Raw genomic sequence first — 26,279 nt, forward strand, 5'->3', positions numbered from 1 at the left:
GCGGAGTTTCCTCTAACAGAGGAACTTTCAATTCGGGATTGAGATTAATGTCTGATTTAGAGTCTGGTTTCAGGCAGTCTTTAGAATTGGAACAGTCTTTGGAATTGTCATTAAAAGTCTTTTTCCGGACTCCATGAAATTTCTTGATATGCGACAGATGGATCCATCCCTTGCGGCCTTCCAACTTCACGGCCGTGCGGGTGGTCAGAAGGACTAGTTTCGGCTCCTTCCAGCGAGGCTCCAGCGGACTTGAACGATCAAAATTGCGGACCAATACGAGGTTTCCTGGAATGATTTCATGCGGTTTCACCTCGGTATTGTCTGGAAATGCGGCGGCAACCTGTGAACGACAAGAGTGTAGGGCAGACATCAAGGAAGCTAGGTAATCTGTCAGCATATTACTGGAAACATCTGTAATACTTCGGGGTCTAGGTGTACCCCACATATTTGGGGGACGGCCGAATACGACCTCGTACGGGGACAGACCTGATCTGGAATGTGCAACCATGCGCATATAAAATAGGGCGACTGGCAGAGCTACTAGCCAGTCTACACCTTTCTCTTTACATACTTTGGCAATACGGATTTTCAGAGTCTGGTTATGTCTCTCTACGAGACCGGCTGCTTCAGGATGGCGCACACAATGGAACTTCCACTGGTACCCTAACAGAAGGGACACATGCTTCATTAGTTCAGATGAGAATGGCTGGCCGTTGTCTGAATACACGACCCTAGGGAGTCCAAAACGAGGAAAGAATTCACGAACCAACTGCTTGGCAGTGGTCGCGGCTGTGTAATCTGGGACTGGATATGCTTCTGTCCACCTGGACAAAGCGCATACAACTACGAGGACATACTTGAAACCTCGACATCGCTCCATCTGAATGTAATCCATCTGGAGGACTTCAAAAGGGTGGTCAGGAGGTTGGAATCCCCCTTGTTCCACCGGGACACTTTTACCTGGATTGAACTGGCAACATATCATACAGGTACGGACTTTCTGCTTGGCTGCAGCTCGTAAGTGCTTGTTGAACCAAATGTTCTGGATACTGTCTAACATAGCTTTTTCTCCTAAATGTGCAGGACTATGTGCGGTATTAATAATGACTTGAACCATAGAGTCGGGGAGAAACCATGTGGCTTTTCCCTTCGTCAACCATCCCTGATCTGTCTGGACCCCTCCTTGTTCGGACCATTTCTTGATTTCGTCGAGAGTAGCATGTAACTGTATGTCTATGACATCTTGAGTAGGGTCCTTAACTGTCATACAAGTAGTCTGTTCTGGAGTGTGTGTCAGTGTCATGTTAACTTGAATGTCTGGAGTCTGAGCTGTGAGCTTGGCTGTTCGATCGGCTAGATCGTTACCTTGGGAAATGATATCAGTGACTTTCGTATGTGCTTTGCACTTCATGATAGCAATAGCTGTCGGTAAATGTATTGCATCTAACAGAGCTTGAATGAGGAGACCATGCTGAATCTTGGTTCCATGAGAAGTCATAAAACCTCTTTCTTGCCAGAGCACTCCAAAGTCGTGTACGACTCCGAATGCATAACGTGAATCTGTATATATGTTTACTTTCAGGTTCTTGGCACGCATGCAGGCTTGGGTCAGAGCGACTAGCTCTGCTGCTTGAGCAGACAGGGTGTCAATACGGTGTGTCTCTATAACTTCAGTGTCAGTAGTCACTGCATACGCGGCTACTAGTTCTCCTGTACTTGTTCTCATACATGAACCGTCCACATAAAGTGTCAGGTCGGGATTAGGTAATGGAATGTCTGTCAGGTCTTGTCTTGGCTTTGTCATAGTGTTAACTACTTCCACACTGTCATGTGTGGCAGGATTTGAAGTAACTGACGGTAACAGTGTAGCAGGGTTCAGAACGTTGCAGCGTCTGATATCTATGTGTGGCTGGAATAGTGTTAATTCATAACCTGTTAAACGTGCAATTGTCAAGTGCTGAGTCTGAGTTCGGTTTAAAAGAACTTCCACGGAGTGTGGAACTTGTACTGTCAGGGAGTGTCCTAACACTATGGAATCACTTTGTCTGATAGCTAGTGCTGTGGCTGCAACTGACTTGAGGCACGCAGGTAAAGCCTGGGCTACTGGATCTAAGGTGCTCGAAAAATAAGCACAGGGCTTGTATTGTCCTGCTTGATCTTGTGTGAGAACAGATAATGCAGTACCATTACGTTCTGTAACAAAAAGTATAAAAGGCTTACTGTAGTTCGGTGTAGCTAGAACAGGAGCTTGGCATAAAGCTTTCTTTAATTCATTAAAAACAAGTGTATGTTCCTGGGTCCAAGGGAGGACAGTCGATACGGCTGCCTCCTGTGTCGTTAACTGTATCAGTGGCTTAGCTAGAAATGCATACTGAGAAATCCATTGTCTGCAATAAGAAGTGAGGCCAATAAAAGCACGTACCTCCTTCTGTGTCTTGGGCTGTGGGAGACTCGCTATTAACTGGATACGGTCAGGTGTCAACTGCCTACCCCTCTTGGACAGTAAGTGTCCTAAGTCGACCACTTGCTGGACACAGAATTGAAGCTTCGAAGGGGACACCTTGTGCCCCATCTCGGCTAGAAAATACAGAACTGTAAGTGACGCACGTTCGCAGTCACGTTCAGAACGGGCTGTGATCAGCAGATCATCGACATACTGGAGCAGGGCAGTGTCAGTTGGCATGTGAATATTGTCTAGTTGTCTCTTGAGTGCTTGACTGTAAATGCTAGGACTTTCTGTGAAACCTTGAGGAGCTCGTGTGAATTTATAGCTCCTTCCATTTAAACAGAATCCGAAAAGGTACTGGCTGTCTGGATGAATGGGGACACTGAAAAACGCGTTCTTGAGGTCGATGACAGTAAAAAATGTAGCTTCAGAATCAATGGCTGTCAATAGGGAAGAAATATCTGGAACAACTGGGTACTGGGGAATGATACATTTATTAAGTTCTCGAAGGTCAATCACTAATCGATATACTGGAGGTGCATTTGGATCAGTACGTTTCATGACTGGAATGATAGGACAATTACATACATTGGAGTCAGTTTCTACAACCACTCCTTGAACAATAAGCTCGTCAATAATTTTGGATAAGGCTGCTACAGCCTCAGGTGGCAATTTGTACTGTCGGATTCGTGGTAACACTACACCTTGTTTCAGAGTCACACGATGGGGTGTGATGTGCATACATCCTACATCAGTTGGACCTTGCGCCCATAGATGCTGCGGGACATTCAGTAATCTTGGATCAAAATCACGTAATACATAGTGACCTTTAAAGTCACGCAAAAACAAACGTATTCCTTCTGGGGAGCAGCAAATAACTGCACCTAATTCTTTCAATGTTTTAATGCCTAACAAATTTTCTGGACATGACTTTGTAAGTAACAAATCTGTAGTTCGGGACAATGGACCTACTTCTAGAGAAACTGGTTTCGAAATTTCATTAACTATTGGCTTTCCTGAAAATCCAAGGGAAACATTTCTAGAGCCTGAGAGCGGAGCCCCTGGAACCTCGTCATGACTGATGGTAGTCCTACTTGCCCCTGTATCAATCAGAAACTTTCTGTCTTTCCCTAATACTTGACTGTGAACATAGGGACCCTCTTGATCTACAGGTATCTCGATGAGAGGCAAGCCTACGTCCCTCTCTAGGCTGTTTCATGAATACTGCTGGTATTCTGGATACTCGGACTGTGCATACTGGTACATTTGCTGTGTAACATGCTGTGTTGCAGCTATAGGCTGCGGTGCTGTAACTGTCTGTTGTGCATTCTGTGGTAACTGGGAAGTCTGTGAGACTTGTTCTTGTCTAGGCGGGCGTGGTCTTTCTTTAGTCTTACCGGTAGCTATGTTGTGTTTCAGAACTGCACACTCATTTATAAAATGACCTGGCTGTTTACAATAATTGCAGGTCCCTTTAACAGGAACTGCAGGATGACTGGCTTGATTCGGACGCCTCTTCTGACTGTCTTGAGGAACGGATTGTGCAACTAATACTTTCATTTTCGTGTCTTTCATACGTTTCCTTTCGTGTTCTTGCTCTTCTCTGATTCTATTCTGGTGATACTGGAGCATCTGAAGCATTTGGGACGGGGTATTAGCTTGCCAGGTACTTTCGACTTTCAAAACTCGATTTTTAACTTGTGGACTTGAATTCTCGACTAGTTTAGTAAAAAAAAGATGAGGGTATGACTCGCTACTCGTCTTCAAACCACTGTTAATAATAAAACATTTTTCGAATCTAGAATAAAAATCACTAGTGTCTTCGTCTGGTTTCTGTTTACAGGCTGAGATTGCATCCCAGTCTTCCTTTTTCGTGGCTAGTAATCTTGGCAAAACTTGTATCAATAACTCAGGTAATTCTTTACATTTATCTCCTAGACCGGTACCTGGTACACGTGTTTTGTCTTCAGCTTCTAAAGCCGTCCAATCTATCTTTTTCTCTCCCACCTCCCATTCTTTTTCCTTGAGCTTTTCATATATGCCCGCAGGCAACAGGACCTTTAACATTTTAATGATATCAGGATACGTGTATTCTCCCATACGGAGCATGTCTTTTAATTCACGGTGGAACCCTGCTGGATCTTTATCATGACAGGGAATTAACTTTTTCATCTCTAAGAGTTCCATCTTGGTAATCGGGGTGTAAACAAATACTCGTTCTAGATCACCACCCGCTGTCCTAACTGGGTGCACTTCTCGTAACGGATGCTGTCTGTCTATGTAGAATGGTTTACTTTCGGGGGGTGAGACATGAACAAAATGCGGATTCAGGAACGTTCGGTATTTGTGGCGCTGTTCTAGAATGATACTAATTAAATCGGTACCTAGACCTTTCCATCTATATTGGAGTAATTCGTTCAGAACATCATGTAACGGACCTGGATCAGAATGTTGACCCTCATACAATGTGATGAGGTGCTGGATCATATACATACCCACCAGTCGCTGCTCGGCTGGGGGCAGCTTCAGAAACATTTGTGCCACTATTTCGTCTGGAAACGTGGTAGAATCAGTAGTCCATCGGACCGCTGATCGGGCTAGTTCTTGTTCATGCATAGTACTAAGTTCACTATAACCTATTCGTGATTTCAGGATTTTATCTGTAGCCTGGAATACTTGTTCTAGAGAACACTGTTCTGGTACTGGAGAAGGAACAGTTTTCTTGTAGTCTAGACGTGAATGTCGGTCGGAAAGTCTAGTTCTACCTACATACGCTATTCTGGTGGGATTCTCGTCGTCTACCTCTTCAGTAGAAGAGTCATTTTCTTTCTCGGTTGCTTGTGTTGCTTCTCGTTTCTCGTGTAACTTTATTATTTCTTTACGGATTTTCTTGTACATACTCTCTATACTAGCTAGTGTCTTGTGTTTTCCCTCGGCTATATGGTCACTCCACCTGGTCAGAACTTTCATTTCTTCTGAATCTTTTCCTGGATAATCTTGTTCCCTTATTAAACAATTAATTAAAAACTTTAAAATCATGAGCTGAATCTCGACTTTTCTTTGGACCATGGTGTCGCCAATACTTTCTGGATCTCTTCCTGTACGGATGAAATGATATATTCTGTCTAGATAACTTTTCATATTCGGCAGGGTGTCCAAATACTCGGTTACCCTTCTTACACGCAATGAATACAAGACCATGTCATCATCGCCTGGGACTGGATCATAACGGCATTCGGTAAGTGCTCGCTTGATATCTGCAACTGACTGAAATTTGGGTGTACGCTGTAACGCTAGCTCATGTAGCGTCGTACGTCTGTGTTGAGGCGGGGTACGAGGAGAACCTCCCCCCGCGGCTCCTAAACTGGAATCTTCGGTGGGTACTGTACGGGCTGGGAGAGTGACTGATGTAGCGGGTACATGTACTGTATGCTGGACCGGGGGTACCGTAACAGGTGCTGCAACGGGTGCCCCGGTGGCTGGAGGAACAGGAATTACATTATTTACAGGAGCAGGCGGAACAGGATTTGCATACTCTGGGACTGTGTCGTCCAAGTAGGACGAGAGAAAAATATCAGCTGCGGTCGGTTTGTGACGTAGCTTAATCGGAACTAATGGCGGAAAATTACTGGATGCCTCTGGGGTTGCTTTTGGCAAGCCCTCGGCAAGAAGAGGGTACATACCCTTAATAAGGGCATTCCTCTGTCTGTCTGACTGTTCGGCTTTAACTCGTTCACCTATTTCGATTAATTCCCTTTCTTGGGCTCTTTCTGAGGATTCTCGACTTAATTCTGCTTTTCTGATTTCTTTTTCGGTTCTTTTATGAGATTCTTTGCGCCATAACTCGATGGCATCTTTCTGTGACTGTCTGGCTTTCTTTTTCCATAATGCTTCTTCTACTCGCATGATGCACTCGGCATCCCATGTGCCTGATACAGGCCACCTATATTTCTCTTCGAGATGTCTGGTATAATCAGACCATAAATCTAGATATATTATGGCACTTAAGCCATGCTTATGATACATAAAGTGACCTGGACTGTCCCTAGGCGGGACAGGGACTGCTTCCTCGTGCAGCCCTTTTCTGGTTTTTAACTGACGTAACTTAGAGAACAGAGGCATGATTTCAGACTGGAATCTGGACACAATACAATACACAATGAACACAATAATGACTTGAAAAAACAAATCATTCATACCACGACATTGAAAACACATGAAATAACATTTAAAATAACAAGTTCGGGCAGAATACTACCTGGAATACTGAGAACAGAAACACAAGAATTTCTCGAGAACAGAACTTACTAGAATTACTAGATGCACTGCTGAAACAGTACGAAACATACCGGTCTCATAAAGAGACACGTCAGGACCCGCATCCACCTACGTGGACACTTCGTGTTGGATTTGCGTACCCAAACCCACGGACCAGAGACAAATTAATTGACCCTGTCTAGATACTACCCCAGCAACGGTACTCACCGGGCAGCAAGAACGGAAGGCCTCGGACTGGACTGGACTGCTACAACGACGGACTACGAACTTCGGACTTCAGTTACGGGTGGGCCTCCGGATACCTCGGACCTTGGACTCTCGGCTTGGGCTCTGGTCGGGACTCGCCGCGTTCCTCCACCGCCTCGTCTGGATGCTGGACCGCAACCTCCGTCTCCTCCGTGGGCCTGAGGGATACTTGAAGCAGAAATATCTGCACGTGCACGGTATGGTTCCGTCACAGCTGCAGAGGGTCAGGGGGCTTGCGTGGCTTCTCCGGCGCGTGGGGAAAGGGCAAGTCCCTATTCGGGCGCCATTATGTGGTAAATAAATAATTAAATACCGGTTCTATTTTTGACTGGATACAATATAAACAGATAGCTCAATAAATAAGAGTCAAGATTCGAGGTAGCTGGAGTTTTGCAGGTTTTAATAAAGCATAAAGGACAGGAACAGGACAACCTGCACGGGAATAGGATGGCAGCTGCCGGGGGCAGGATCTGGAATGGCTAGAGCAACTTTAATAACAGTGCATAACATATATATACTAAAACAATTGCATTATAGTCAATACAGTAGGCGTAGCAGTGGGCGGGGTTCGTAGCAGTCGCGAAAGATAAGGCAGAAAGTAGGTGTAACAAGAGGCGTGTACAGGGCGTATACATAGACATGTGATGTAAACGTAACAGAATGTGTCACAAATGGGGCGGAAACATGGAGGGGGCTACCTGAGGAGCTGGGACCTCTGACCTAGTGGTGCGCGCAAACTGGCAATGACGTGTTACCAGGAGGAACTGGGGGCTATGACTTCTGCACTAGAAGAGGAGACTAAAGTCTGCGGGGTCAGAGCGACATGTACCTAAAACCTATCTGGTATCTGGTGTTTAGAGAACATGTTGATAGAATCCAAAAGTTATCAGGGCAAAGGCTAACAGACTCTAAGACTGGTGCATGCATTATTCTACATGTAGTGCGTATTGAGGAATATTAAATGACCATTAATACAGTATTTCTCTTACATGGAGACATAAAGGCTAGACCATGACGGAAACTATTGATGCGATTCAGTAGCTTAGGAATGCAGAGAAGGAGGGCTGGACTGATAACTAGAAGCATAACATACTCTTTGGCAGACTGGGAGGCAGAGCCAGGCCGAGCCGGGCACTGTGAGGCAGGAAGTAAGTGAAGGGTCAGGGATACAGGTGGGGGCTGTATCGCTCCTCGGAGAGGGTTCAGGAGACAGGAGCTGAATCTGGTGTCCGGGCCCTTTTGAGGCCTAGAAACGGGGACAATTCAATGAATTAACTTGCACACTGTGAAACGTGGCAACATTGGTTTACATAGGCCTAATACTCGTAGTTTTCATGATGACTGGAAACTGGCATACTAGAGTTGGACACAACTGGAATTGCGTCTTTAATTGATCATAAGGGAATACATATGCATATCGATCATGCACATTTAACATAGGATGGTGAACACGTAGGGACACAGAACATGGCAAAATTTACTTTTCCACATTAGGACGCTTGTTTCAAGTCCAGGGAGGACCTGGCCTGGCAGTTCAGGCTGGGCTGTTCCCATTGGGTGCAGGGTAAAGACTGATTTGCATATGGCTGGGTCCAAACTGGAATGGCATGGTGAGCAACAAAAACATTGATTTAGGACCAGATCACTGTACTATGGTGCATGTATGACAATGTTCTGCATTATGTCCATCAATTGTTGTTTTTGCATTTGTCACCCCGAGTGAGATGGGTTTGCCCAGACGTGGGTCCCATGCTCTCCATGCCACTGGAGTCAAGCTATCCTGGCTGATGAGGGCTGAAAGCCCGAAACCTGTCCTAGGATACTTGTTTCCAGTCCAGGGAGGACCTGGCCTGGCAGTTCGGACTGGACTGTTCCCATTGGTCACAGGGTCAAGACTGATTTGCATATGGCTGGGTCCAAACTGGAATGGCATGGTGAGCAAAAAACGATGGATTTAGGCCCAGATCTCTGTACTGGGGTGAATGTATGACAATGTTCTACATTCTGTCCATCAATTGTTGTTTTTTTCATTTGTCACGCCGAGTGGGACGGGTATGCCCAGACGTGGGTCCCGTGCTCTCCATGCTACTGGAGTCAAGCTATCCTGGCTGATGAAGGCTGAAACCCCGAAACCGGTCCTAGTATGCTTGTTTCCAGTCCAGGGAGGACCTGGCCTGGCAGTTCGGGCTAGACTGTTCCCATTGGGTACAGGGTCAATACTGATTTGCATATGGCTGTGAACAAACTGGAATGGCACAGTGAGCAAAAAAATGATGGATTTAGGCCCAGATCTCTGTGCTGGTGTGAATGTATGACAATGTTCTGCATTCTGTCCATCAATTGTTGTTTTTGCATTTGTTACCCTGAGTGGGACTGGTATGCCCAGACGTGGGTCCCGTGCTCTCCATGCTACTGGAGACAAGCTATCCTGGCTGATGAGGGCTGAAAGCCCGAAACCGGTCCTAGTATGCTTGTTTCCAGTCCAGGGAGTACCTGGCCTGGCAGTTCGGACTGGACTGTTCCCATTGGGCGGAGGGTCAAGACTGATTTGCAAATGGCTGGGTCCAAACTGGAATTGCATGGTGAGCAAAAAACGATGGATTTAGGCCCAGATCTCTGTACTGGGGTGAATGTATGACAATGTTCTGCATTCTGTCCATCAATTGTTTTTGCATTTGTCACCCCGAGTGGGACTGGTATGCCCAGACGTCGGTTCATTGCTCTCCATACCACTGGAGTCAAGCTATCCTGGCTGCTGAGGGCTAAAAGCCCGAAACCGGTCCTAGAATGCTTGTTATCAGTCAAGGGAGGACCTGGCCTGGGAGTTCAGGCTGGACTGTTCCCATTGGGCTCAGGGTCAAGACTGATTTGCATATGGCTGGGTCCAAACTGGAATGGCATGGTGAGCAAAAAATCAATGGATTTAGGCCCAGATCTCTGTACTGGGTGAATGTATGACAATGTTCTGCATTCTGTCCATCAATTGATATTTTTGCATTTGTCCTCCCGAGTGGGACAGGTATGCCCAGACGTGGCTCCCGTTCTCTCCATGCCACTGGATTCAAGCTATCCTGGCTGATGAGGGCTGAAAGCCCGAAACTGGTCCTAGGATGCTTGTTTCCAGTCCAGGGAGAACCTGGCCTGGTAGTTTGGACTGGCCTGTTCCCATTGTGCGCAGGGTCAAGACTGATTTGCATATGGCTGGGTCCAAACTGGAATGGCATGGTGAGCAAAAAACAATAGATTTAGGCCCAGATCTCTGTACTGGGGTGAATTTATGACAATGTTCTGCATTCTGTCCATCAATTGTTGTTTTTGCGTTTGTCACCCTGAGTGGGACGGGTATGCCCAGACGTGGGTCCCGTGCTCTCCATGCCACAGGAGTCAAGCTATCCTCGTGATGATGGCTGAAAGCCCGATACCGGTCGTAGGATGCTTATTTCCAGTCCAGGGAGGACCTGGCCAGGCAGTTCCGGCTGGACTGTTCCCATTGGGCGCAGGGTCAAGACTGATTTGCATTTGGCTGGGTCCAAACTGGAATGGCATAATGAGCAAAAAAATGATGGATTTAGGCCCAGATCTCTGTACTGGGGTGAATATTTGACAATGTTCTGCATTCTGTCCATCAATTGTTAATTTTACATAAATCAAACAGGCAAATCATGGAAACACCAATCCATAACACATTTTACCACAGGAGCACTTGCACTTTACCACTGGTCAGCAGTGAGAAAAGTGCGCCGAAACACTATGCCATCTAAAACAGAGTCAAAACCGGGAGGTCAGAAAGCAAAAATCTTAGGGTAAACATGCCAAAAGATGCCAAGTCTAACAGTTTAGCCCCACCATAGGGGCCTATGTGTTTTTATGTGTTTACTTACCTCTTGTACTGATATTGTTTTTGTGTATGCATATCTCCGGGGTGGAAATATACTAAACTTGTTTAGTGTTGGTTTGTTATAAATGCTGCAGTATTTTTCTAACATTGGTGTGGTTCATTCCTGTGTGATTCTCACTGACTGACTTGTGTGGTAAATACACCCTTGAGAGCATTGGTTATCAGGGCTCTTTTACACTATCACTAAGGGTTGCCTGGACTCTGTGCAGGGTTTATCACCAATAAATGTCTACCATATACAGGAACGTGTTTCGGCTGCTCTCACAGCCTTTGCCAACCTTAATTGCACCACTTTCTTTCACGTTTATCATATCGCCTCTCTCCCGCACCACCAATGATCAGGATGCACGCCAACAAATCCACAAACCAAGGGTATAAATAAATATATATATATAAACATATTACCTACTGGCGGTCGCCAGTAGGTATATATAGTTAGGATTTTTTCTCTATGGGATTTTTGAAAATTCTATGTCTAATAACTTTGGCGTTTGTGGACGGAATTGGCTGAAATTTTCTGGAAAATGGAACATTTTGTTTCTGAGCAGCCCCTGGAAATTTGGGGGGGGTTCGTCAAGGGGGGTTCTGAGAAAAAAGGTGGGTCCCAAAACGTGTTTTTAACATTGAGTTTTCCATAGGGCGGTTGGCCTCACTTTTAGCCCGAACGGCTGAATGGATTTGCACGAAACTTGGCAAAATTGTAGGGACTGGTAGCCCGATGTGCCTTTTGTAGGTCTCAATATATGTGCTTCAGTGGATTTTGAGAAATTAACGTTCAAAAAAAGATATATATCTGTAACAGCGGACCGGGAAGCGCTCCGGTTCGCGGACTTTTCGCGCAACGGAGCTTTGTGAAGCGAAGCTGATTGGTTCTCCGGCGTCTGTAAACATTCCAAACAGTCCGTAGCGGCCGCCATCTTGTCTCTCGGTAGGATCGAGAGACAAGAGGAGGCCAAAGCGAAGGGGCAAATGACCATAAGGGGGCATAGTAGATCCTCGCTGACCCCCTAGGTTTGATGTGGAGGTTTTAAAAGGGCCCCGCGGGGCAAAAAAAAATAATAATAATAATAATCGAACGGCTGAATGGATTTGCACGAAACTTGGCAAAATATTAGGGACTGGTAGCCCGATGTGCCTTTGCTAGGTCTCAATATATGTGCTCCAGTGGATTTTGAGAAATTAACGTTCAAAAAAAGATATATATCTGTAACAGCGCTCCGCTTCGCGTAACGGAGGTTTGCGAAGCTGATTGGTCATTCTGTCACTGGGCTATAGTTGGGCTACATCTGGCTGATATTTGGGCTACATTTGTTTTTTTTGTCTCTGGCGGCCATCTTTGGGCTACATTGGGCTACATTGGGCTTCATTGGGCTTCATTGGGCTACATTGGGCTACATTTGGGCTCCAACATATATATAGGCCAATGTAGCCCAATATATATTTTTCAAAGTTAATTTTCGTAAAAACCACTGGAGCATATATCTTGAGACATAGCAAAGGCACATCGGGCTACCAGTCCCTACAATTTTGCCAAGTTTCGTGGAAATCCATTCAGCCGTTCGAGCTAAAAGTGAGTCCAACCGCCCTATGGAAATGAAGGAAATGAATGGGTAATTTGTAATTAGCAAATAGCTCATCGCAAACTAGGAATGGTAAAGAATCGCTATTTATTCCTTAAAGTTCGCTATTTAGGAAATGCAAAAAACTTTGATGATACATATGGCGGTTCATCTCTAACAAGATAAGAAGCATAGGGATAGACTTATGATGACTGGCGCATCACCAGGGATGTGTTAGTCATTCTGTGCCGCTGTTCCGTCACCTATGGTGTGCTGCATTTACAATGCGGCGCATCATGGGGCAAAAACAGCACAGATGCGTGATGTATCTGTGCCGTAAAGGTGGCGCATTGCTGGAGTTGTATCGCAAGTGTGATGAAGCTCCAGCAAGGGTCGGGGGTGCCCCTGTCGCAGGGTTTCTGTTCTCACACAGAACTGTGGACAGAGGATTGGAACCTCGGCGAATTAGGGTGTCCCAAAACTCACCTTAGTAATCAAAAACCCCTTAGCAAGCTAGGTACAGTGTCACATTGGATATAACAAACTCTCAATGTTTAGACAATCCAGAATATGAACTTATAGTACCTCAGGATACGTGGAACTCATGAACAGTCGGTCGTTATATATTTCTTAGAAACCAGAACATGGAGTTAAGAAGAACACATGTGTATTTGAAATGTTTATTTACTAATGCCGTCTTCTCAGGCGTAGTATCTTAGATAATACAAGTACACATATTATCAGTAGCAAAATTACCAGCATAGTTACTAGTACATAAAAAGCGAATGGTGACAGTATGTTAACATGCTGTAAATGAATAAGAGTTAGCAACACTTATAAGCAGCCGCGGGCCGTGGAGGGAGTTACGGTGGGGCAGGGAGGCGGGGAGGGGGAGGGGCAGGGTGGAGAGGGCTCCACCCTGCCCCTCCCCCTCCCCGCCTCCCTGCTCCACCGTAACTCCCTCCACGGCCCGCGGCTGCTTATATCTCACCCTCCCTAATACACATATTATATTATTTGCTAAGAAGGTCTCTCTATGTTGGTTTAGGGCGTGCCCATACTTTAGTGTCTTAGATTTGAAGGAATCACATCAGCATACAGCAGCTCTCTCTTCATGTGAACCGCATCAAGTGTTGTGTATGTGTGTTCGGCAAAGCAATATAAAACCCGCCTCATGCCCAGAATTGGCAGAAGTTGCACTTATGTTATGAGTATGAATTCGTGGAGATCAGACATCATAACAATTCTGTATCGTGTTGTTCTTGAAACTTCAGCACTCGCTGTACAGATATAGTTTAACAAGCAAAGCAGATAGTAGAGCAATAACATATTATTCTCATGTAAACCACGATGAACTACTAGGTTGAAAGCTAAAGCAACAACTAAGTGTCGTGTGCAGAAGTTGCAAAAAAGGAAAAATGGCGTTTAAACCGGTAATGAGCCCATGCTAACTTAACACGGTGTAAAGATATCCAGGACCTAGATGACACCTCCCCATGATCCGGAAACGAACTGAATAAGATAATAGAAGTGCCATCTCATGAGAGCAGATTGCAAGGTTATATGTGGACGGTCCGCAAGGTAAAGCATTAAAAACTAGGAAAATTTAATGCTAAAGAAAAATAAAACAGCCAAGTACTTTATCGAGTCTTAAGCCAATAGGCAAGCTAAATAATAAAAACTTGACAAATAAGTCAATGAATTGTCAATGAAATGCTAGTACTCAGCATATCAAACATGAAAAAGGTCTATGACATAACTGTGTATGCAAAATAAGCTGCAACAGCCTCCAATAGGAAGTCACCGTCTTCATCCGAAAAGAGTTCAGCCATCCAATTTAAAAGCGGAAAAGAACATACGTGCTCTCCCAGCACCGGATCCTCTATCACCATCAGAGGACAGCTCGTGGGTTTTCAAGAAAGCTCTGTTCCAAGAAAGACTGTGTTGCCGCCAGTAAATTCCAGAGACCAATTAGTCCATGCATCAATGCCACAGCCATAATCCTTTCGCCAGGACAAACCAACTCGTGAGTAATGATAGGAGTCATCAGCTGATTAAAGTCGACGTCAGGAGAAACCGGTCCGCAGAGACACAAATCAATGGCCCAATCGAAATCACAGGTCAGGCAGTGAAATACAGGCTGGACACAGGTGAAGTAGGAGAATCGAAAAGATAATCCATATGCCGTGCTTAATATCGCCAACGGCATTGTGCCATAATATTCTAGCATGCGATTGCGGAACAGTGTCAGCAGCTGCAGGGCGGGAGCTTGCACAGGAGGGACATCCATATTTAAAAATGTAAAAAAGCACAAGAGCGTCCGCTGGTAATGCAAGTAAAAATGGGAATCCACGAAGCAGAGTGGAAAAAATAGAATGAAAGAAAGCAGGGATGACTCCAAAGATTTTCTCAAATGAAGTCACGAGCCCACTGGTAACAACTTTAAAAGAGTGAACCAGGGCCTTTGTGGAGGACGCGTTAAAGATAGTCCGAACCATCTTGCTGAAATGGAAAGGCAAATCTGTATTGAAAAGGGTCTGCACCTCTGTACGGGTGTTCGCTATGTGAAGCACGAAAGTTTCACGGGCCGAACTCAAGGCCACCTCTCTCTGAGACAAAAGAGCTCTTATTCTTGCCATGCCGTTGAAATCTGCTCCCAAGGTTGGTATTTGTGGCGAGATTGAAAACTCCCTATGTTCATGTGTGGGAGGAAATAGAACATTTCTGCAGCAAATAACCCGTTCACTTACTGTTACGATAAAAGGAATACTTTTAATTAACCCAGAACAATCTTCATTATTGAGCATCAAATAACTACCATTTTCCAACAACTTGAACGTGGGGATGATAGCAGGAACTGGCGTGCCTTGCAACACGCAAGCCATATTTGGTCGGTGTTTGTTGCATGAACCGTGTAACTGTATGTGCCTACACATTAGTGAATGATGTGGCGTCTCAGTGCATTCCTCTCCATTCAGATAAACTTCTTGATCATCTTTGAAACATCTGTATGTGTATGGAAGCGACCAGACCTTATGAAGAAAAGCACTACCTAAAGGTTCATAACGACCTATTGGTATATATTTCATACAATTTGAAAACTTATATAAAGCAAAAGGCAGCGTTATTAAACCGTGGATAAGGCACGTTGCCAAAAAACCCGCAATCCTCTGCTGATGATGTCACTGAGCATGTCATGAATGATGTAATATGTGACATTATCAGCAGTGGATTACGGGTAATAGTATCTCTAGTTTACTCCCTTATAGCTGTCTTTCTTTTAACATAAGTGTCTGTTTCCTTCCCTTATACTTACTGTTCTTTTTTAAAAAAAAAATTTTTGGTTCACTTCCGGTTCGCGTACCGGCGAGCGAACTGGGAAGCGAACTACGAGAAATAGAGGTTGGCACAGTTCCAAATATTGTACCAATTTTTTAATAACGGGGAGGTAGTTCTGAAAAGAACTTTTGTTTTAATTGTTTTTGTTGTTTTATATTTTTTTATTATTGCTCTGAACATTTTTTTACTTTTTTTGAATTTTTCTGAACAGTTTTATATTTTTTTGGGTTTTTCTTGGAGGGGGCAATGAAAACGATTCATTGTAAAGGGCTCAACAGGAGCAACAAAACAAAAAAAAAGTATTTATTATTTTGGGCGTTTCGTACAAACTTGCATATGATAGTCAATAGCTCTGTTGATCAGAGTGATGCTTCTTTGTCCGTAGCAAATGAATCCATCGCAATATACGCAGACGTGTTTTACTTCACCAAATCTCATTTGTATATTTGGCACCATCTCCCTGCCCTCTGGTCCCGTTACTTCCGGTACAACAGATCTTCTGGCCATAATAGGGAGATTATCTAGGTCGTTCCGAAACTGTGCAGCACTGTAGTTGTTAGGATGCCACCTAGTCATATGGCGATGCATTGTGTAGTTTCCGAAACTGTATTTTTTCTCGGTCCCTCTGGACAGTCTATCTTGACATATAAGGCAAGTTACGTATCTTGCATTTACTTTTTTCTGACCTTTGGGAATTTTAAAAAATTGCCAAATGAAGTTTTCTTTCTGGTGAGACGTCCTGGGCTCCTCAGGCAAAAACTGCCTCTCTTCGTGCTCGTCGTCCTGTTCCTCTTCTTGTTGAATTATAACTTGAGCAGGTGGTCCACTCTTCCTTGGATGTGGTGGAGGTGGTGGGGAAGCACCAGCTGAAGCTACTAAAGAAGCCATTGCTCACTGGTAACAAAGGGTCTTTCTCTCACAATGATGAAAGTCAGAGTGAGGAAAGAAGGAGGGATTTTCATCATTTGGGAAAAACAAGAGTTCTCAACCAATGAAAAGTGTTCATTTTAGATTATATGACCTAGTCTTACATCATTAGGAAACCAAAAGTGAAATGAACCAATGAAAAGTGTTATTACCAAGTCACATGACCTGCTGTGTTTACGTTAAGCGCTTTGCAGGGCCTCCCGGTTTGCTTCCAGAAACCTGCGCTTTGCGACTCGCTTCGCGTACCAGTTCGCTAACGTAGCACGTCATATGACGTATCACGCGACAACGTGAAACGTCATGCGGACGGGAGGCGTCACGATGTTGTTTTCTAACGCGGCAGTTGCGGTAAAGAAACGTTTACCGGCTCGCGGTCTATTTCGCGGCATCAAGGTCAGCTAACGGGAAGCTTCCCGATTCGCGAAGCGGGAACGAAGAAAAAAAAATATTTAAAAAAAAAATTATTCATAAACATATAAAATATATTTTTTGATTTAAAGAAGAATACATTTTACAGCTACAGATATTAGCTGTTAAAAAACCAATGAAATTCACTGAAAAAAACATAGGTTATAGACCATATATAGTTAGGAATTAGCATTTACAAAACCTTGAAAATTCACTGATAAAACCATAGGTTATAGACCATATATAGTTAGGAATTAGCATTTACAAAACCTTATTTTACTCACACAAAACCATTGAAATTCCATATATAGTTAGTTGCACTAACTATATATCGCGCACCCACAATCCACTGCTGATGATGTCACATATTACATCATTCATGACATGGTCAGTGACATCACTGATGACATCACTGATGACATCTCAAATGACATCACTGATGACATCACTGATGACATCTCATTTGACATCAATGACCACATCACTGATGATATCATTCATGTGACAATACAATGCATCTCCTCACATTTTAATATAACCTCTGTTTCACCCAGTGTTAAATACAGAGTATAATTTTTGAAACTATTGACACACCAATACTAGTTACTACATACGCACTCACTGATTCCTATGTCTACACACACATTCACTCATTCACCCATACAATCATTCATACATACAATCACTCATCTTTACAACACTATCATATGCACTCATACACCTATACAGACACTCACAGTCTGCCACTCATCCATGGAGTTACTCACACACCTAGTCAGTCCTGTAAAGAATCAATGACACTTCCATTTTCTTGTCTATACAGTTAAACATAGAGCACCTTACATTTTCAAACATATACTAACACATACTTACCTTCTTATACAATCATTGATACAAGTACACATTGATCTGCACAGAGTCACACACCTCCCAGCCAGCCACACACACACTCAGTCTCCCATACAAATACTTGGACAATCAATCAGTAACCCATATAGTTAATCATATAGCTACTGATCAACACATGCAGCAGTTTACAGAACAACAGACATAATGATGCACAAATTAAGACAGTTTAGTCACTAACCCATGCATTCAGTGAGACACATTTAATCACTCACTCATACATTCAGTCATGCACCTACTAAATCCTTTGTCCAGACACTTATACTTCCACTCATTCTTCAATATGTAAGACACATTTTAACTTTACAGAAACATACAGTCACTGGATGTTGTCATCAGTGATGTCATCAGTGATGTCATTTGAGATGTCATCAGTGATGTCATCAGTGATGTCACTGACCATGTCATGAATGATGTAATATGTGACATCATCAGCAGTGGATTGCGGGTGCGCGATATATAGTTAGTGCAACTAACTATATATGGAATTTCAATGGTTTTGTGTGAGTAAAATAAGGTTTTGTAAATGCTAATTCCTAACTATATATGGTCTATAACCTATGGTTTTTTCAGTGAATTTTCAAGGTTTTGTAAATGCTAATTCCTAACTATATATGGTCTATAACCTATGGTTTTTTCAGTGATATATATATATATATAAACATATTTCCGAAGCAATTACCCTTCAAAAAGAAAGATCGCCGCACACCACTCCAAAGGTTTTTTACGTTTACGTTTTATTTCATCATTAGGGAAAACCCTAATGATGAAATAAAACGTAAAAAACCTTTGGAGTGGTGTGCGGCGATCTTTCTCTTTCTTTTTGAAGGGTAATTGCTTCGGAAATAAACTACAAGGCTGTCCTAACCTTGCCGCCAGCACCAGCTATTAGTAGCTCCCCCCGTCTGGGACAATTGCTCGTGGATATATAAACATATATGTATGTATGTATATATATATACACATATATATATATATATATATATATATATATATATATATATATATATATATATATATATATAGGCGTGTGGAGAGTTGAAAATCTATACTTAGCTATACATATTCAGGATGTTTCTCTAGTTGATATTTGTGCTACAATGCTTTTGTATGTGATATTACATGATATTTCTCTGCTTTACTGTACAATCCTTGCAAGAAGTATGAACTTCCATTCCTAACGTAGAAATCTTTGTGAGATTTCATCTGAAGGGCTGAAACATTCTGCATTTCATGGTCCGCTGTTGGGCATCACTCACAATCAGAGGTACGAACACAGGCTATTGATAATCCAGAGGCAGTGCCCCAGAGGTCTAAGGCCTTCACTATGAGCCCAGTGAGGAACCAACTGTACCATGTTTCTTGAAGCCTTTACCAGCTTATCTCCCTTCGATGCTCCTTTAACTTGACTGACAGCCCCAGCTTAGCACAAGCAATCAAGAATCCAGTGTGTTACTTCTTCATAAGACGTACCTGAGCTACAGCAGAAGTTTGGTTCCTAGTAGAGGCACCATGAGAGAAGACAGGAGGAGCAGGGATAACATGATGGTGTCTCTTTGAGCACACAATTGAACTGCAGGTATGTGACAATGGAGGCTGGAAACAGAAGAAGTTAATGAATTAAAGAGTTAAGATGAAAAGGTTCAAGTATTGTCTGAGAGTGAATGCATAATCACTGTGTAGTCCGTGTACAACTTTCATGAACTGAAAATAGGACTCTTTTACATGAATGAAGGATAGATAGTGTTAGACACTCTGGAGATCGTATGTCTAATTTATTACGCTTCCTTCTCAGATTCTTCTGCAGTTTGATGCCTTCGATCTCCAAACATCCACAAACTGCGCCTCTGACTACCTCACAATTTACGATGGCAACAATAAGACAGCCCCAGTCTTACTCAGCAAAGCGTGTGGGACCAGGCAGCCCCTGATATTCACCTCTTCCAGAAATGAGATGTTGCTGGAGTTTGTGACGGACGGCTCCATCACCGCCAGTGGGTTCAAGGCCTCCTACAGCAATGGTACGATCCTTGGTGACAGGCTGCCTCAGACAGGGAAGTGAACTCGGAGACCTCCTACAGCAATTGCACAGACCTTGGTGTCACGGTGCTCTCAGACAGCAGAGGGAGAGCTTAAAGGCCCCCTACAGCAATGGTATGTCCTTGGTGTCATGGCACTCTCAGACAGGGAGGACTCAGAGGCTTCCAACAGCAATGGTACGGTCCTTGGTGTCAAGCTACTGTCAGACCGGGAGGAGGAATGCAGAAGCCTACTACAGCAATGGTACAGACCTTGGTGTCAGGTCGCTCTCAGACAGGATAGGGAGGACTCAAGAGGCCTCCTACAGCAATGGTACGATCCTTGGTGACAGGCTTCCTCAAATAGGGAGGAGGACTCAGAGGCTTCCTACAGCAATGGTATGGTTCTTGGTGTCAGGCCGCTCTCAGACAGAGGAGGGAGAACTCAGAAGCCTCATACAGCAATGATACAGCCCTTGGTGTCAGAGTGCTCTCATACAGGGGATGGAGGACTCAGAGACGTCCTACAGCAATGGTATGGTCCTTGGTGTCAGGCCGCTCTCAGAGAGGGAGGAGGAATGCAGAGGACTTGTTCTGCGATGGTACAGTCATTGGTGTCTGGGCACTCTCAGACAGGGGAGGGAGGACTCAAACACCTCCTACAGCAATAGTGCAGTCCTTGTTGTCAGGGTGCTCTCATACAGGGTTCAGAGCACTCAGAGGCCTCCCACAGCAATAGTATGGTCCTTGGTGTCAGGCCACTCTCAGAGAGGGATGTGGAATACAGAGGACTCCTACAGCAATGATCTGGTCCTTGGTGTCGGAGCACTCTCAGAGAGGGAGGAGGAATACAGCGGCCTTTTACTGCAACGGTACGGTCCTTGATGTTGGAGCACTCTCATCTTCCACCTTGGGAGAGAAACAATCCTTCACAACAGTGTCGCATGTGCAAAACCGGCAAGGAGGACATAGTTCATGTGATCTGCATCTGCCCTAGCGTAAAGGACTTGAGGTTTAATCTCTTACGTCCATTTTTTAACCTACATGCCGTCCGGACCTGTAGACAGGCAGTCAAACTGTGCTTCTCTACTAGCGACATCAAATTGAACTGTCAAGTTGTGAAGTTCTTTGATCTAATAAGAAAGAGACTTAACCATGCTAGATGAACTTTTTAAATCCCTCGAGGGTAACCATAAAACTGTTAATAACACTGTAATTTTATGCATCCTATTTTTGTTATGTTTAAGTAACAACAACTATGGACGTTTTACAATTTTGTAAAGATTTTAATTAATCATATACAAATAAAATATTACTTACTTACTTACTCACTCTCAGAGAGGGGAGGAAGGACTCAAAGGGCTCTTACAGCAATGGTACGTTCCTTGCTGGGAAGCTGTCTTAGCCAGGAGAGAGAGGACGCAAATGCCTCTTGTAGATGCCCAGTGAGCTGGCACCAGGTTCACTGCAGGAAGTAATTGCTTCTCAGAGTCAATGGAAGTCCCACAATGGAATACAAGGAGATGTTGAGGGCCCAGTACGCTGACATAATCCGCTTGAGTCTAGGGAAGGAGGCGGGGAGATGGGGGGAGGATTAGTGGTATTTTGTTTCTTATTTCTGTGCCTGGGAAATCTTGCCTACTGATGATCTGGGGTTGGCAAAGAACAAACTGTGCACAAAATGTATAGGTACACGTATGATTAGTGATGTGGGAGTGTACTGACAAGGACGTCTGATAGTGGGGTCCTCTAGTGGAAGAACGACTCTTTCACATGAGCTCTATTTATCATCCAAAATGTGAATTTATACTTTCTGACTAGGACCTCAACATGCCAGCAGGTGGTTCCCAGGTGTGCAATAATACCTTCAATTTCTTGCCATATACCACTATTTTAGAGGGCATGTGAGCTGAGACAGAAACAGTGTGCAAGTGGCAGCAGGCAGAACCCTACTTCTGGCTCCGGTTCGACACACAGTTGTTAAAGGGCTGAAACTGAGATGGTGTTCTGTGTTTTGTGCGTGTGGACATTGTACACTTGTGACTAGTACTCTATGCTGCAGAGGACTTAAGATTGTTTTTCTTCTTTTTGACAGTACAATGCGGGGGCACATTCACCAGCTCTGCAGGTACCGTCTCATCCCCCTACTTCCCCAAAGTTTACCGTATCAACATGGACTGCCGCTTCTACATCTTGGCTCCAGCTGGATACAAGGTAAGTGCTGGAGCTATCCAATGTCATTCTAGTACTGAGAATAAGAGTGAAAGCCTGGTAGTTCCTGGAATCATAAGAACCTTCTAGAATGTCTGACTGAGAGGGCAGCATAGATCATGACTTTTCAGAACAGGGAATCAGAGATATGTTTTAAGAATGTATCTAGCCTGCCATGCCCTCAGATGATCAAATGCCACTTCTGGGTGATGAAGGTGTCTAGGCGCTGAACTCAAGCGGTCCCTGCTGACAGGACAGTGATGGCACATAAGAGCCAACACATGCTTCTTCTTCCTTATGCCACACTGCCTCCAGCTTGCAGGACAGCAATGGTAAAAAAGGGCCAAAGCATATTTCTCCTTTTATACCTCCCACAGCCCTCTACTGCCATGATAAAGATGGTCAGAAAAGCTGTCACATTGTCTTCATCCTTGTGGCACACTGCCTCCTGCTGCATGACAGAGGTATCATTTAGGGCTAACATATACTTCTTTTACACACTGCAGGTCTCATTGACATTCACATCTTTTGCCGTTGAACCTGATCCAACGTGCGCCTATGACTACTTGTCTATTTTCAATGGTGCCAAGACCACCTCCCCGCTTATTGGCAAATACTGTGGATCCAGGATAGTCCCACCAGTGACCTCCACCGGGAGCTCCCTTCTGCTCCAGTTCCACAGTGATGACTCGTTGAACATGAAGGGATTCCAGGCCTCCTACACCTTCGGTAAGTTTATCTGAAGTAAAGTGACCTACCGGTTCTTCATCACTGAGGCTGAGCACAGCAGGGATGTGTTTGTTCTTATCTGAGAAGAAGTGTCAGAAGGCATGTGTTAAACCAAGGCATGTGCTCTAGTTTACTGTTCATGGGGTTAGCCTGTACGCTCTGCTGTATGCTGAGCCTACACAGAAGAGCTAATAAATGCTCTAGCAAGAATATAGTGCGTACAAAAAGCACAAGTTGGCCCTTTATTTCACCCATTAACTACAAGGGTCAAGAAGGTGTTTTTCTTGGCTTAGGAGTTAGTTGAAGATATTGATACAAACTGTACAAGGAATGGATATAAGGATGTGACCCTAGTGCATTGGAAGGCCAAACCACTCACATGTCCACCAATACTCAAAGTTCCAACACCTGGGACCTTACTTTGTGAAGGTCCTACCTTGGCTATCACATGTGATGTCAATTAGTGAAGGGTTGTCCAATTTAGCTCACAGATCAAGATGCAATATATAGGGTAGCAGTGGCAGAGAAACTATAGTATGAAAGTATAAATTGACCTTAAATACTCAGCATTCAAGGTCCATATGTGGAGGATTGTTGCAGTCTGATCAATGAACACGACTATGTGAGTGATTGAGATTGGTGAGGTAGCAGCAGAAAAGGATTAACATATACATATAGGTTTCCCTAATAAAAAATAACATCCTTGAATTCCTGAGATCTCTGAAATAATTTTTCACTCACTCCTGAAGTCAGTGTGCGGGATTCATATGCACTTTCAGATACAGTTGTGGCTACTGTTGAACCTTTTCACATCTCCTGAGGATGCCTATAACAAAAGACACTAGTGTAAATAAATAAATAGCTTCATCTCTTGCATCTAACTCTAGTGGTAGTGACCTATCATGGGGCACTAGTGCCAATTAATAACCTTGTCTCCCACCATCTAACTCTGGTAGTAGTGACATGTGTCATTGCCCCTTCAGTGGAAGAAAAAAGGGGGTCATTTAGCAGTTGATGGAATGCAGTTCTGCTGCTAATTGGCATTTCAGGGCATATCGCATCTACTGTCGATGCCATGTAAAGACCGGCACCAGTGGCAGTTAATAAATATCCTCCTCTCCCACCATTGTAATATGGAAGACAAGGAGGATCAGCGTTTTAACTATGGGAAGTCCTGTTGTGAATGAGTGGGATACTGCTCGGGAAAACTCTTAGTCCCCCATCTTATTTGGATTCGGACAACTGCTGGTGCAGCCTCCATTGGCAGTAATCCATCTGCCACATGTCTCTGCCTTTGATGCATCATTAAACCTACTCTATTTAGGGTCGGCCTCCCAAAGCAGATCTGCCCTGCCTGTGTCTGCCATGGGAGACATAGCAAAACCGGGCAGGGAAAAACAAGAGTGGTCTCCAATGGCTGGGGGGAACACCCTGCATGTCAGGGACATTGGTTTTGTTTGTTTGTTATTGGAAATAAATCTGTTTTGGGGTTGTTTGTGAGCAGCAAAAATAATTCTGCTACAACTATTACAGCTAATTAGGATGGGTGGTCTGTCAAGGCGTGGTGGAGACAGTGCTTCTGCAGCCCCAGCAACCTCCATGCACTGACTGCTGGGGTCTGAATGATCCCAAAGTGCTGCTGACCAGGTCTATTATTGGGTTGGGCTCAATTATTCACAATAACAATTAAAACCCATTCATAGTTTAGAATGATCAAAAAATCACCTCAGTAAATGTGCACAGTACATATTCTTTGGGTGTCATGAAAACGTGAGTGAAGTTTGCTATTCAGTCGGTGGAAGAGTCTTCTCACACTTCAACAATTTATAAGTATTTTCTCATATTTACTTTCAGTGAGAGCCTAATCCAGGAGAAGCTGACATGTCACAGCTTCACAGAAGTTCATGACCCCGGAAGTACATCTGTTCCACGTAAAGAATTGGAGGCTGTTTAAGTGCTGCATTTGTTTCTCTCTGAGTCTAAGTTTTTGATGTTCCTGCTTCTCTCTCTTGTTGAACTTGTGACATGTGTTCTGTTGCGTGTTGTTATAACATGTAGTAAGAAGTATGTCGCCAACAGTGGTTGCCAATTGTGTATCAAGCATTTTCAACCTACCTGACATTTGTCTCCTCAATTATACTAAGTGTGAAATGTTGTGCTGATGTGAAGTGAAATAAAGATATAAAATAAAGTGATAGACTATTTTGCAGGTCATGTAGTTTAGGACCAGTTCTATGGTGCCACCACTTTGGCAAAACACCATGCGTGGGTAACGTGAGACTGTTCTATATACAAAATTACTAGGTCCGTTGGTGCACTTTGTTCAATGTCTTTACTTCATCTTTTTAGTTTCTGTGCGACTCTTCCCGAAGTGTTTTGTCTAGGAACACTATATTGATACGATTTGCTAGGAAAGGTGGAGGACTCCACCTTTGTTGGGTGAGTGCACAATTATACTTCGAACTTGTGGTCTTATATACATTTATTCCACATCTAATAAATTCACAAGTATTTCTCGTTCTTTATGGATGTCCTTTATAGTGTCAGCATGTGGATCACTATCAGAAACATTGGGCCAATATTTGGATTGGTTCTTGCAACCTTTGGTACAAAATTGGGAAACCTACATAAAGGATACTTCTGCATTTCTCAACATCCTTAAGGACATTGACATCTCAACTAAGAAACATGCTTATGTTCGATAGATGTAACATCACTATACACTTCTATCCCTCACAATGAGGGATGAGAAGCGATGGAATGGCGTCTACTAGAAAACGACATTGAAGTGGCAGATAAAACATTCCTCATGGAATTGATGCATTATGCATTATTTCACAGTTACCTACAATGGAAGGATGATTTTTATGAACAATGCAGTGGGACATCAATGGGTTTTGCGGGGGCTCCATAATTAATTAATTAATTGTGGGTTTCTAAAGCGCTAGAATAGACTCCCGAAGGAGTATCTCTGCTCTGTAGACCGCTGGGGAACCCGTCCTGGCTTTCCCTGTGAGATGGTCCCTACTGGGTATCGCCAAGGTGAAACCAGGCATCCCCGGCGTATGTGGGGGGCCGTTGTGGAGATGAGGCAAGCTAATGCCCAGAGTTGCCGAGTGTGATCCCTGGTTAGAGTAGGCACAGAGGCGAGAATTATCGAGTCCGCTGACCCTGGTCCTCCACCCTACCACGTCGGGAATAGAACCCTGGTCCTGGGCCGTCCTCTGCTTCCGGGTCTGCCGCCTCTAACCAGTGAGCCACACCACTCCACTACGCTAATACCTTTATGGCGAAATTCGAAAGAGACCACATTC

General features: G+C 44.0%; 1 protein-coding gene across 1 annotated transcript in view; it reads left to right on the plus strand.

Annotated features, from left to right (window-relative positions):
• Positions 1-25,349, plus strand: part of LOC144826168 (embryonic protein UVS.2-like) — a 177,308-nt gene extending 151,959 nt beyond the window's left edge. Inside the window, 4 exon segments of the mRNA XM_078684562.1 lie at positions 19,803-20,028; positions 22,121-22,239; positions 22,743-22,965; positions 25,315-25,349. Coding sequence (XP_078540688.1) covers positions 19,803-20,028; positions 22,121-22,239; positions 22,743-22,965; positions 25,315-25,349 — 603 coding nt within the window.
• Positions 25,350-26,279: the final 930 nt, after the last annotated feature.

The sequence above is a fragment of the Lissotriton helveticus genome, chromosome 3_2, assembly GCF_964261635.1.
Source record: "Lissotriton helveticus chromosome 3_2, aLisHel1.1, whole genome shotgun sequence".
Classification (NCBI taxonomy): Eukaryota; Metazoa; Chordata; class Amphibia; order Caudata; family Salamandridae; genus Lissotriton; species Lissotriton helveticus.